Raw genomic sequence first — 13,948 nt, 5'->3', positions numbered from 1 at the left:
CCAAGGTATCGACCCAGTGACAAGTAGTATCTAATCTCTCCAATCAGACTGTACCTGCTATCAGTTCTTTTTGTGCAGGGATCTAGACGTATACATCTATTTGTTGGCTCACAACCCAACACCGCAAGCATTGATTTTGATTTCAAGTGACTGCTGTAGTAGCTTCAGCTCTGAAGAGCTGGACCTTGAGCAGTGCCATGGTGGTAGCCATTGGACCACTGCTTCCATCCTCACAAAGGGTACCCAATCAAGTCCTCTACGGTATCAGCATCACGTTTAGGTTTACCCAGTCCCAGGCGTAGTGCATCTGATCTTCTCACTGGACTTTGGTCTGAGTTGCATCGTATGCAGTGCAGATAACGTGTTTTATTCAAATGTCCAATTGGTAAAAACCCAAGTTTCAGGAGGACTTTTCTTCAGAAGAACTACGACAGCAGAAAAGAATCGGGCCCAACTCACCAGCAGACGTGCTCACGGCTCAATCTGCCAGCATTCGGCTTGTGAGAAACGTCCAAAGGTTGATGCGATAAATGTGCAGTTTGTTCCTGAAACAATGAACACAAACATCACAGACTCAACAGAGAGTGTGATTAAAAGTTAAGAAGGTCTTCTTTGTAGCCTACTCGGGGTAAAGTCAGCCTTATTTTTATTTGGGGATGGTTTATTAGCAGCCTTTGTTTACTCATCGCCATCTCATGAACTAACACATGCGTGTGCTGATATCTACTGAACATAAAGCTACCTCAGTTTGTTTCAAGGACCGAACACCCTCCACATTTCTTTAGCAAAACCAAACCTATTGTTCCGTGTTTTAAAAACAAGTCAATGAGACTGAAAATAAAAGCTCCCAAAATGGACGAAATCCCATTCAGTGAACTTTAAAGTACGGAATCCCTGAAAAGCAAGTGAGAGAAATACTTGTGGAAATCTATTTTCCAAGTCTAATCTGATTGGTTTTCTTGGCTTTCATCTGTGTAACAGGTGGGGATTCTTTTTGGCAGGTACATGTTTGAAAGAGCATCCACACAATATGGGCACCTTGACCTGAACCCAGAACCTCTAGTCCTGTATGTACCATGGAGACACATTTGTATCCCAACAAACATCTCATCTGCTTGGAGAAACATTCCCTTATCCGTGTTTCAGATGATGAGACAAATGATGTAAACTCTGAGTCACGCATTCAAAAGAAGAGTCCGATCATAAAATGGATGGACTTGGAGGCTTCCTTACCAAAGATGCAAATCGTAGATCGAAAAAAGAACTCAATTTCCAGATGAAAAATAATACAATTTCCATCTAATCAAAGTAGTTTTCGGCATCTATTCACTTTTTTTAAAAATAGTTCAAAATCTGCCAACAAGAATTTTCTTTCATCAATTTGATTAAATATGAATCAAGAAAAGTGATTCCAGCAGTTTACAGGAATCTGCCCTTTGAATCACTGTTAGAACAACACAAAGGAGGCTTTGCCCCTAAAGGGGAATCGGAGCCTTTTGATTGGTGGGTGTATCCAAAATGAGATGTGACCCATCAGCACAGCATCACTCTGCTCATAACTCTTAAAAGCTGCTTTCTATGTTTTGTTTGCCTTAAAAATAACATAATGTCTTTATTTTAAAGTCATGACCCAGGTTTGAGTGTCCTGAAAGCACAGCTGGATTTAGTGGTGTCTGAGTGTGTATTCATGTGGCTGTTTACACTACTCAATAATACTAGGACTGAGCCATTGACCAATGGGGAGCCAGTATAGACTCCAGTCCTCAAACGTCTCAGATGAAAAGCTTTGTGTCAAAAGACGTCTCCCATCCCGTTCCCTTTGTGCCGTGGGCCCTGTTTCAGCTGCACTGCTTCATCCTGAGACGCTTCCGTTTGTCACTGACTCCTCAAAAGTCACAGCAGCATCAACGGGGACATGATTGTACATTGTTCATGTGGAACTGAAAGCACCATCGCAGTATGGGTCAGGGTACATTTCTACAACACCATCTCCTCCGTACCACTCTTATTTCAGCTTTGTGTGGCATCTCACCTGGTTATGGGCGTGGCTAACTTTGTAAAAAGCTTTGGGTTTGGGTTAAAAAAGGTCCGTTATGTTAGTAAAGCTACAAACATACAGACTTGTCTGTAACATCGTTCAGCTTTTGGTCGGGACACACGTGACACACGTGACAGCCCTTTGTTCCTCTGATGATGAGGCGGGTGGCTTCACGTTGGGTGGGCCTGCAGTTAATGGTGGTCTCAGACACTTCTGTCCAAGTGTTTGATGGGAGCGTGATGGCAGGAAGGCCGTGTCGCACCCTAAGCACAATACTCCTGGTGGCAGGTCATGAGGGGTCACATGTCATACAGAACCTCATCAGTCAAGTAGCTGTCTGATGAGGTTGTGGCTCCTGTCATTAGAACATGAGGCGCCGCCTGAGGTCTGCTCAGTGGGACGTAGCCGGGACCACGGCTTGTGTCGGGTCTCTGAGAAGTGGACGGTGACCCGCTGGGGGTCATTCAGCTTCAGTAGAAGCACACTAACCAGCAGCAGGCGCCCTGCTGGCATCATTCTGTACAGATATCTGTTTTAAGGAGTTGGCTGAACACGGATACCGCAGATAGTGAACTGATCAACTTCAAAGCTTATCTGTAAATAAATGTATGCAAAGTGTACACGCTAAAAAAGAACATTCCTCTCTTTTTGAGTTGTGACTGTGAAGGGTGTCTCTGATCTGTGATGCCATCATGATGCTGTAACTATGACTTTATTCTACAGAGAAACAAATGATAAATGTGGTGTATGTGGTGTATTTAAAAAAGATACTAATGTTTAAGACTAAAAAATGGGTCAGTAAGTTGCATTGTGGGATGAAAGTCTGAAGTGCTAAACATTCTTTCAATGGGGAAAAAGTACATTTTATTGTAAAAATAAATCAATAGTGATAAACACGATCAAAATTGCATTTTTGTATATATGGGATTTTGTAAATTTTTATTTGAATCTGATGCAACACAAACTAGCAGGATTCATTTAATAAAGCACACTGTGGTCATTTTTCTGGCCTCAATCATTTTGTTGTTTATTCTGTGAGGTTGAAGTGACGATTCTGGGGTGGAATCATTCATCTTTGTGTTCCTATGGCTGAGGAGTCTGATTTCTATCCAAAATGTGGAGATAACTCCAGATGTGAAGCCCAGAGGACACACAAGCCCACTACAAAGACGGGATATCTGTGTATTTTGCTGTAGGCCACTTTATACTTTGCACTACTTGACTGTTCTACGTCACCACATCACTACGTCACTTGAGTTTCTTTATCCACCCATTCATCATGTCGCACAGCTGACACATAACGAGAAACTAAGAGTATGCACACGTACGTGCAGGGCAATGCAGCCAATAACCCAATATCATAGTTTAAACTACCCAGCAGCAGGTGGGTATTAGTTCCATCTTCATGCACAACATTTTAAACCAACAAGAGGCCAATGATGGGCTTATTCTGAAGTGGCTCATTGTGCATAAAGAGTACTTATGTGTACTTGTAGTAACTAAATGCTGATGCTAATACCTTTGTACTTCTAACACTGCAGCAGGGCCCAGCTGCAGAGCACACGTTGCCGTCGGCCTCCACACGTGGCGCTACCGAGCCGGACTCGGGTCTGTAGGCCCTGGAGCCTGAGCGTGAGGGCCATTGATTAGATCGTACTTGTAGTTCACTCACACGCCACATCAGAGGATGCCTTCCTCCGCCTCCACAGTGAGAGATGACCACGATGCACCTCACTTGGACGTTCAAATCAATGGTTCTTTTAGACCTTTTCTTGGTGCCGTGTTTTAATACAATTACAAACACTAGAAAAGTTCCCTCTAGGGTGGCCATGTCCTACAAAATGAATCACACATTTTTATCTATTCTAAATGTCCCTTCATTTATTTTTTTCCATGTTGTTTTCTTCATTTTAATGATCTTATCGACATGGAAAAGTGGATTGGCTTGCTTTATGCCCATGTTTTATTTGACTGAAAAACAACATGGCCAAACAGGGCGGTGCAAAATAAACAAGGAGTCAGCCTGTAGTGCAGTTACACCATGGCGTGATACGTTCAGACACAATGATCAGTAACAGGTAGGTCACCAATAAAAGGTCAACTACTACTTCTTTGCTTTCTGCAGCTACTCACACAGACAAACAGTCATGCATCCCCTGAATGAAACATGATGCATCTTAATAAAATAGATTTATTAACAGAGTCATATTTAAAAGTCATTCATGATCATTTATCACAAGTTAGATCAAACAACACAAACATGGGACGAGTCAACCGGTTCTGGAAGGAGACCTCCATCAGAAGCCCACCTGCTCCCAAGGCTTCTAGAAGATGACGCCCAGAATCAGCTGACAGGGACACTGTTTGTGTTTACACAATAAAGGGATCCATATATTGCTTGTACAGAAATGAGCGGTATTGCAGTGAGGAGGTACTTTCTGAACGTGGGAACACAGATCGCAGATCATCACTTCTGTTCAAAGGGAGCTTTCTGAATCGTTTCAGTGCTGAAATGCTGCTGAAGATGTTCAAATGTAGTTATTCACTAACATCTTTACGGCAGGCTCAGTGCGTGATTGTTCTCACGGAAGGAAGGAAAAAAGGGAGGCGAATCCGATTGGTCCTAAATGAACTGAGTGTTTGTTCATGTTGGAAGTGAACATTCACATTCTTCACATTGGTTTACGCGCATCTCTGAGCTGCTGGGACTGCCTGGCAGGAGATCTTGATCAATCATTGATTATGTTGATCCTTATTGTATTTTATTTGGAGTACATTTAAAATGCATATGATCAATATGAAAAGGAACAAGTGGTCACAGCCCCTGCAAACGCCCATCGAATCACTCCCAGATATCAACGCTCTCAGAAAATAGGAGATATTTCATCTCTCATCCAAAACAAGCATCACAATAAAGTGTTACAGAAATAAGTCTGCATATAGAAATAAGGACTGAGGTTAACACTCAGCTCAGGATATTTTAATGTTTCTACTTCAACAGAATCCCTCTTGGCTGTTTTTATTTTGTGCAATCATTCAAAATCCAAAAGATATCAGAGATTGGAGTCTGGACACATCAGGACCTCAGCGTTCAGTGACAATGAAATAACAAATAATCATACTACGAGCTTTCTATATTTGTATCATTTGGTTCATTTTCTAGACAAATTCTATTGAAAATATGAACAAATATTTGTGCAAAAAAGAACAAAATCTCAAACCCCTGAGATGTAAGTGAGAAGCATAAAAGTCTGATCAAAACGATTTTCTATGTTCAAGACTTCAGAACAGTTGAAATAAATCATTATTATATGTTACTTATCTGTCATCATTTTTGGGGGGGGAATATTCATATCAAGAGACTGAAGGTCACCACTTCCCTCTGTTCTCATTAGAACCGTGCATTCTTACACACAGAACATATTTTAAGTTACTTTAAGTTAAAAAGATTACATTTTGAAGTCATAAATAAACCAGATGGCATCCTTGGCCAATGAGAAAGTATCGTGAAACTGCATTCTCTGTAGTGACCACCAGGGGCTTGAGTTCATGATCTCAATCTCTTCCCTAATCCAGTCCACGAGCACTTTGTGATTGTTTTAGTTCATTTTAACATTTTGGGGGCCTGAATACTAAGGGCCACCCTGTGATGTCACATCCTGTCGCACAAGGATGAATTCTTAAGTGAAACTTTCCTCATAATTATACACCAGTTTATTGCCCTTTCCAAATTCCAGGAGTTTGACTACAATACTGAGTCATTACTGTTTATAAACCTGCATCATACGGCTGAGACCTTCGGTCAGTATCTGGTTTATACTTTCGCCTAGTGGACCAACCAGAACCACTGGTGGTGCGGTCTACTCGACCTGTGGACTTCAATGCAAAGCTGGGTTTTACTGCGCGTTACGTGTGGGTTGGACCAGAGGTTGTTTTCCTCGTCGGGTTGGGGTTCATTAAACTGTACGTTGTAGGTCACATGTTTACATCTAAACACAGGATCCAACATTAGTGAGGAGCAGTTTGGTGTGTAACCAACGTGTATCCCTGCCTGCACAGCCACACTAAATGTCTTGGCTGACCCAGATTAAGAACCTTAGCGGACTCAAACGTATATCTTATATAAGAAATGGCCTAAATCACATTTATTTACAAACATCTAAAACAACCAGAACCACAAGCTCACAGCTCACAGACCAGTCCGAAGGTCCCTCGTCTATCTGACAGTGATTCATTGAGACATCACAACACGAGGAATGATATTGTGAAGCATCCTTTCTTTCCTCCTCTCTGAGGTGTAATTCATGTCAAGTCCAATATTGTCATTTCAGGAGGTCTGTTATGTAGTCTGTCAAAAAGCATCAGAAACGAAATGGGTCCGTGGACTTCTGGTTCGTCTGGAAGCAGGAAACGTGTTGGGCCATCAAACCTGAGGCTGAGCCCCGTGACGCGGCGCCCTGGTCCCACACAGGCCTCTCCTCTGCTGACGTTAACCCTCTTTGTGTTTGCTGTGAAATCTCTCCAACAAGGCTCTCAGGATGTTCCCCGGGATCCTCTGGTGCTGGTCTATCAGAGCCTGAACAGCCTGCTGCACCTGCACAGTGGAAGGGTGACATATGTTAGAACATGGTGTTATGCTAAAAGGATTGTCTGGACTGAAGTCATGTGCCAAAAGCAGCTGTGTACGAAGAGAGGAGGGCCGGTACCCTGCTACCCCACTTAACCTGGGTTCAGTCCTCACTTGGTTTGTAAGCTTTCATATCTGCTATCTCCCATGTGGTCACTGGGGATGACCTTCATGTGTCACTCAGCGTTTTGACTGCTCGAAGACGCCATCTCCACAGAGCACCGAAATACGTGCTTGTGCAGTTGACCTCCTGCTTACAAGCAATAAAATGGACTTTTATGGCTTTGATCATTCACCAATACTCTGTTTTTATTAGATGAACATTAAAATAAATCATTCTCTTCTCCCAAAGTAGTTTTATTGAAACATTTCCACAACAACAGCAACACCGCTGTACATGAACGATATGAAAAACATCTGGTGGGACACGGTCAGGGTTCTGCTCTATGCACTCAGCCTGCTCAACAATACTGCACACATCAACTACACCAATATTCATGGACATCCTCAAGCCTGGAACCAGAGAGGCCTCCAGGAGGGGCTTAATGCTCACGTGGTATGAGGTGAAGAGAAAAAGAAGGAATACTGACTTTCTCTGCAAGCTCTGCAGCATTTACGTTGGAGTCGTATGGGATGGGGTCACCCAGGAAGGTCCTGAACTTCACAGGAAATCCACCATAAACCGGAGCAATGGGGAGGCGAAACCTCTCATACAGCCATCGGAAAAATCCTGAGAGGGAGAGAGGGAGACATAATGAGAGAGATAGTGAGAAAAAAGCGACTTGTGGATAGAGAGATACTTGTGGATATTTAGTGGGTGCATAGGACGTCCTGTGCTGTGTCTTCCTGCCTCCGGTGGTGGAGCTTGTGATCTTGTGATTGTTGCTTCTGCACTTACTGAGTGTTCCCAGCGATCTGAAGCCTTCACGCACATTTTGAGTAAACATTGGAATAACCGGCTGGAAGACAGGAAGAGAAAGATTAGAGACACATTTCTAACGTGGATATCAAGATGCTGCCACTACACAGAGCATGATGACACTACTCTGGCATTGTTTGTGTGTGTGAGGCGCTAAGCTTTAGACATTCAATACGTGCACAAAGAAAAAAATATTATATAAATATATATAAATAAGTTGTACATTCATGAGTGTTTTCCTCGCTGTTTTTAGTGCCACAATAAACTGATCATCTGAGGATAAACCGTTGCAAAGGTCAGTGACTAAATCATCGCTCTCATACTTTGTATAAACTTCTTTTAACTGAAGGTCCGATGTGGTCAGAATTTCTGTTTTAAATATTCAGAAAAGGAACAGACGTGATGTTCTGTTTCACAGATTTCTACTGAAATGAGGATGCTGACCCCGTCCTGTCTTGTTGTGCCACTGTTGCCTCTAGAGGCGATAGGGAGTCACTGCAGTGTCCAGTCCGTCTCTCAATCTCTCATTTATTCTAAATCTAAACTGTATAAGACGCTTATTTAGGGCTTTTGACGCATGAACAATAAGGAAATTGTGCCATTCACATTCAAATAGAACAGACCGTTACATTATTTCAAGTTATGTTTTTCTTCAAGTTTGGAAATTGTATGAACTATTCTAAATAAGAAGTCAAATGAATATATGTATCCGACATAATATAATTGACCATAAATCAAAGCGTTTTTGGATATTTCACACTGAAAATCTACAGTCTATACTCTTAAGTAAGATTTAACATCTATAAATTTAGTGTAATTTAAAATGTTATGCACTCTATGTTGGGAGTGACAGCAGATCTCAGGAAGCTCAACGCACCACTTGCGAGTCGATGGCGACCTGGGCGAAGCCTGTGCGTTTTCCCCAGACAAGAGGGTAGGTCTCATCACTGAACAGAGCCTCCCGCACTCCACCTGGAGAAATCCCCAACAGGTGGCCGCTCCTCAGAGCCCGCACGCACTCCTCCTGAGGCCCGTGGATCACACTGAACACCTCCAGCAGCAACTTGAACCCTGGAGGGACGGGACACGCTGTTAAAAGTGGGAACCCTTTCAAATAGGAAAGAAGAAGAAAGTCACGTAATCAACCTAATCCCCAGAGCATGTGTTTGGTACTCAGAGAGAAGCCATGCAGACGGGACCTGACCACCACACCAGCAGTGAAGCTCAAACCTCAAATTCAGGGGAAAAACTGCTGACGCTTAGTTCAAAATATGTTTCAAAGTCTCAGCTTGTATGAATAAAATCAAGACGAGACTGAGTTTCAACAATAGGTTATATGTAGGAATACGTCCCCTCCTCACTCCCAATGTTCTGCTCATCTCACTCCAACACACCCACTGAACACTCGGTACTCGGAGATGAACCAGTGTAGCGTCATGTGAGAAGCAGCGCTGCTACCTGGGATCTTGAAGAGTAAGTGGTCAGCCACCGAGTGGCAGGGCCGTCCCTTCTGGATGATGACGTTGGCTAGAAAGTAATAGTAGTCGATGGGGATGGCTCCGTGGTAGTAAACTATCAGTGCTGCTCCTTTGTCAGGGATCTTCTCCATGCCATGGATCTCGTAGCCTGGAACACAGAGTGCATGACGCATGCGTGTCACTCCAATAAAAACACACTTGCATTCGTCTGGTAATTTGAACGAATCCAAACATTGTTCTGGATCTAAATCAAACCATTTCTATGGATAAGGCCAACAAACCTCCTCAAAAGGTTATTTTGCAGTTAAAGCAGTTGTGACGGGTCAAACAAGCAAAACTTTAATCGCTGTAACCAAGAGAGCTCGTTGGGCAGACAGACAAACATGGACAGATGGACCTGTGGACCAATTAGCAGCTGGACAGCGACCCGGCTGTGGACTCAATATTTTGGTTGTCAATATTTATTTATTCTGGACTCTTTGCAAATAACTATGATGTTGGAGCCATATCTTCTTTTTTGTTACAAATAATTGATTTGATTTGTTGGTAGGAATTATGTGTATTCACTTGATGTATTTTAGATTCCTATTTGAAATAACTTTCTATGATTTACTAGATTCACCTGACATGGATCACAGATAAAAGGGGTTGGACCGAATCACGGGGCTGACTTTTGTATTGGACGGGACGTTGGCACAATCTTTTAACCTCACATTGTTCACTCTTAGCCTTTATAAAACACGAGTGTATTTGTGGACGAAAGAAACAAATCATTTCCAATAAACAGATCACGAGTCTGGAGGTTTTTTTGTATGGGAACGAACGTGGGGAGTCCCGGGCCCCGAAGGCAGGCACCACATATGAATATCCATGTTTTATATCACTACTGCTTGGAGACATTATAAAAGGAAATGCATCATTTTAAGAAAAAAGATCAAATATATGGATCAACACAGCTGAAGGAAAGGCTTTGTGTAGGGAGAGGAGTGGAGCCCATGGTGTCTCACCATGCCATATGGCTCCATGTCCATCCCACAGTGTAGCCAGGGTCTTCCTGGCTCCGTCCCACAGGTTGTTGCAGTAAGCTTCCCTCAGCTGATTCTTCCTCTGTCAGAAGAAAACAGATAAAAAGATATGACGGAGATGTGTTCTACCACCTGGGACCTGTTTCAGATGATGGGTTGAATGAACTCAGAGATTAAGCCTGAGCTCTGAGGAGACAAACCCAAAAGCCATCATGGATGGAGCTCCATTTCTACCATGCCAACAGGTACTATTCTCCACTTGAATCCAGCGAGATAGGAATGCATATAAGGTGTAAGAGGGCTGTGCTCATTCATCTCTAAAGGAGACATATCATGCTCATTTTAAGACTCATGCTTGTATTTCGGGTTTTCACATATTGTGTTTCCTGTATGGTCCCTGTATTCACCTTCTGTCTAAAATGTCGTGACCAATCTTTGCTCGAGTCCAGCGTCAAGTTGGTCCAGGTTGAGAAAACAGTCTGTTCAAAATGATTTGTGCAAACCCACAGCTTTTTCCCCAATTCTTTCATATATGAAGACAGGGTCTTCAGGACAAATATGTGATCATTGATCATATACTGATTGGTCAGATCAGTGAGAGATTTCTGATTGGGCCATCAGAGGGATCTAGGAGGGAGTCATGTGATGCCTTGGAGCAGAAAGCCTCCTGTGAACCAATATTGATGAGGCCAAACAAGAAGATATTGCACTATTCATACTTTATTCCACTTTGTAACTGTATTGCTTATTACTTATTGACTCAGGTCAATCCAGAGTGAGGGAGTGAGGGGATGAAACTCTGCATCCCCCCCCAGCTTCCCTCGTCTCAGGGTTAACAGGATCCCTTTTCAATGCTTTGGTCCATAATGCTTCTTCCTCATGTTCACCTTTATTTAAGCTTTAATGGTACCGGTCATCAAGGGCAAATAACACGTCTGGCCAGCCGTGCAGGACCTTAGTTTTAGTCTCTTCATATATAGCCTTCTCATACATTACATTTCAAATACAAATGCGGGTCCTCTCTGCACGTCGGGGCACTGGACGGACGGTTAGAAATGCGGCCGAGAGGAAATCATTGGTCAATTTCAGGTTATAAATAAAAGGTAACTAAGAAGGTTACACAGTAATTCCACTTCAGGCGGTGAGTACACATCACAAAGGTGTGACTCGGTGATAACCAGGACATTCTGAGGTACCAGTCCATAATGCAAGCTTCTCAGAATACTATAGATGCGCTAATTTCCATCAACATCTCAATCACCAGACTACATTTGGTCATTTTCAGATTAGATTTAAAAGAAAACAAGTAATACCTTCATGACCATTCCACTTCAGGTTGATAGTTCACATCCCCAAGGTGACACTTATGGATAACCAGGACATTCTGCTGTACCATCCCAAAATAAAAGCCTCTCAAAATACCGTATATGAGCCAACTTCCTTCGAAATCTTTTAAAAGGTGTTTTTTTAAATCTGTGCCCTACGCACAAAGTTTAATATTTCTTCTGGCAAAATGCAACTTTTAGAGGCCGAGGTCTCTAGAGCACACTGCGTGGATTTGAAAAGAATCGGGTTTAATTCCTGCGAGGAGTTCGGTCTTTTACAACTCTAAGAAATTATGAAAATATGGCTAAAAGAAATGGTGTGTTCAGGGCTTCAATGTTTACACATGCTATAATTGTGGTGAGAGCAGGCCAAGTCATTTGGAAGTTAAACAATGAGTTATCAGCACCGTTCTGATATATCAAGGGCACATCGAACCAATAATGATCCACCGACGGTTTCGTGACAATCAAACTCAGCGTTTAGGAGAAATTGCCAAAAGTGTTTTTCACTCAATTCAAAATGGCCGAAAATCTATTTAGGTGCATTTGCATACTATGATTGTTTTTTTTGTAGAGCATGCCGGAGAGGACCTGTGTGCATCGGACATCGGGGGCGGAAACTTGCCTAGTGTGGTCTTTTTTAAATTTCTAGAGGGTTCCATAGAGACATTTCTTTATTCACAAATGTGAGACCCAAAAATTATCAAATTTTTTAACAGTCCAGATATCCATGCCAAATTTAACAACTTTTTGAATATGATAAAGGCCCCAAAAAGGCCCACAGTTTATAATAATAATTCCTTGAAATACAATAGGTTCCTGTACGACTACTCGTAACGAGGACCCTAATTATTTCATATAAAACCAGACACAGGACTATAACTGGTAACTGATTACATTACAAAGGAGCATTTACACAGCTACATATCCTTGGCGTCTCCTCTTCCTGGTCTGAACATTTGAACGATGACATAAAGCGATTGCTCGGTGCACAGAGTGTTTACATACCTTGTAGACGTGAAGGAAGAGTATGGAGAGGTAAATCAGGATGACAATGATGAAGGGCAGGATGAAGACGACAGCCAGGGGGGTGAAGACCCACAGCAAGTACTCCAAAACACTCAGGTAGTCCTGCAGCTGACCAAGGCCGGCCCACTCCTCCCACGCATGGAACACACACACCTGGGGGCCCAGACAGACGGTTCAACCCTCCGGTCCAAAGGGGCCCAGAGCAGCACGGAGAGCTGCTGAGGGGTCTTTCCTTCTGGAGCTACCTGAAGGTGTGGCTGATGGGAGTTGCCTCGGTTTCACCAAGTGACGACGGCGTCTACTTGTGCCACCGTGTTGACTGTCTCACAGATATTACAGGCAACATATCAAAGGTACACACTATTATAAACTATAGCTATGAAGAACACTGACAATATCTTGTGAATAGACTCTCATTTACTCATGTTATCTTAGAAGTTGGGTGTGTTTCATTTCTCTTCTATTCTTGTTGTGTTTTGTAGTGCTTTTTGCTTGTGTTTTTTTTTTTTCAATACTCCATCTGTAAGTCAGGGGTTTCATTTCTAACTGAAATCTAGAGACGCTGGAGGTGAGGAGGTAGGGGTGTGTGTGTGTGTGTTGAGAGCACAGATAGAGTTCATACCAGGAAGGAGAACGTGTCCTCTGCTCCCATCAGACAGGACTGGTTCCCACTGTCCGACATCCTGCTCAGCTGTCACCCTGCATGGGGAGCACCTGCTTACACCCTGGGAACTGGAGGAGAGGGACACAGCGAGAGCTCGATCACACGGCACCCCGTACGGGACGATGCTGCGTTGGTGGAATTCAGACACTTCGAAGGCGTGTTGATTGCTTGTCAATGACGTGTTCTTGAACAACGTACCTTTTGTCACAATAATCATTTGTAAAAGAGAAAAGTGGCTACTTTAATGGCACAGTAGTCCCGAGTCACGACAGCCAGCCCTATTTGTGGCACTGCATCGAGTGACAGTTGTGTTGCATATGACGTCATCGATGCTTTCTTTGTGTAACGTTACCCTGCGAGTGGCGTACGGGTGCTGTGTTGTCAAATCGTCAGCTAACCAGCGTCCCGGTGAGCCGAACAGGAAACCAGTGAGGAAACCAGTCAGGAAACCAGTGAGGAAACCAGTGAGGAATCCAGTGAGGAAACCCTGAGAGCTGACAGCGAGCCTTCAGTGTTTACGTCAGCTAACGTTCCCCAAATGGACACAGAATGAAGACAGGAGACTTAACGCTAGCTTAAAGCTACCATGTGGACGCGACCATTACGAGTATGTTAGCCAAACTAACATAACATAACATACATTATTTTTATATTATATATTTGTTAAATAGCAAAGGTCCTGTCTTTAACTCCGGAACCCTTTAGCTGTGACACAACAGCTTGTTGCGTCCCCGGTAAACAGCGAACCGAGAGATGAGTTCCACTCAGCAGCCACCATGATGCAACTTCCGGTTTATATATAGCCTTCAAAATAAAGGCACAGGAATATAAAAATATCCTGTT

General features: G+C 43.1%; 1 protein-coding gene across 2 annotated transcripts; it reads right to left on the bottom strand.

The window, feature by feature from the left end:
• Nucleotides 1-4,217: 4,217 nt before the first annotated feature.
• On the bottom strand, nucleotides 4,218-13,863 carry tmem68 (transmembrane protein 68). Of its 2 annotated transcripts, none has more exons than XM_037459070.2 (9): nucleotides 13,304-13,863; nucleotides 13,064-13,173; nucleotides 12,421-12,594; nucleotides 10,070-10,169; nucleotides 9,043-9,210; nucleotides 8,462-8,655; nucleotides 7,564-7,624; nucleotides 7,256-7,395; nucleotides 4,218-6,632 (listed from the first exon to the last, which is right to left on the bottom strand). In XM_037459070.2, exons 2-9 carry the CDS (start codon nucleotides 13,121-13,123, stop codon nucleotides 6,528-6,530), a joined length of 1,002 nt encoding a protein of 333 aa, XP_037314967.2. In that variant the 5' UTR covers nucleotides 13,124-13,173; nucleotides 13,304-13,863; the 3' UTR covers nucleotides 4,218-6,527. The 2 variants fall into 2 exon arrangements, with proteins under 2 accessions (XP_037314967.2, XP_037314968.2); XM_037459071.2 differs by having other exon boundaries at nucleotides 13,458-13,863.
• Nucleotides 13,864-13,948: the final 85 nt, after the last annotated feature.

Source organism: Pungitius pungitius, chromosome 15 (assembly GCF_949316345.1).
Source record: "Pungitius pungitius chromosome 15, fPunPun2.1, whole genome shotgun sequence".
Classification (NCBI taxonomy): Eukaryota; Metazoa; Chordata; class Actinopteri; order Perciformes; family Gasterosteidae; genus Pungitius; species Pungitius pungitius.
This window is presented reverse-complemented; position numbering and strand designations above follow the sequence as displayed.

What these genes read in the sequence shown, in the direction of transcription:
- tmem68 (XM_037459070.2), bottom strand. Translation starts at nt 13,123, where the DNA reads ATGTCGGACAGTGGGAACCAGTCCTGTCTGATGGGAGCAGAGGACACG. An exon ending in TCGCCATCGACTCGCAAGTG is followed by an intron (nt 7,625 to 8,461) that starts GTGCGTTGAGCT and finishes CCTGTCTTCCAG; the next exon opens with CCGGTTATTCCAATGTTTAC. An exon ending in CAGATCGCTGGGAACACTCA is followed by an intron (nt 7,396 to 7,563) that starts GTAAGTGCAGAA and finishes TCTCCCTCTCAG; the next exon opens with GATTTTTCCGATGGCTGTAT.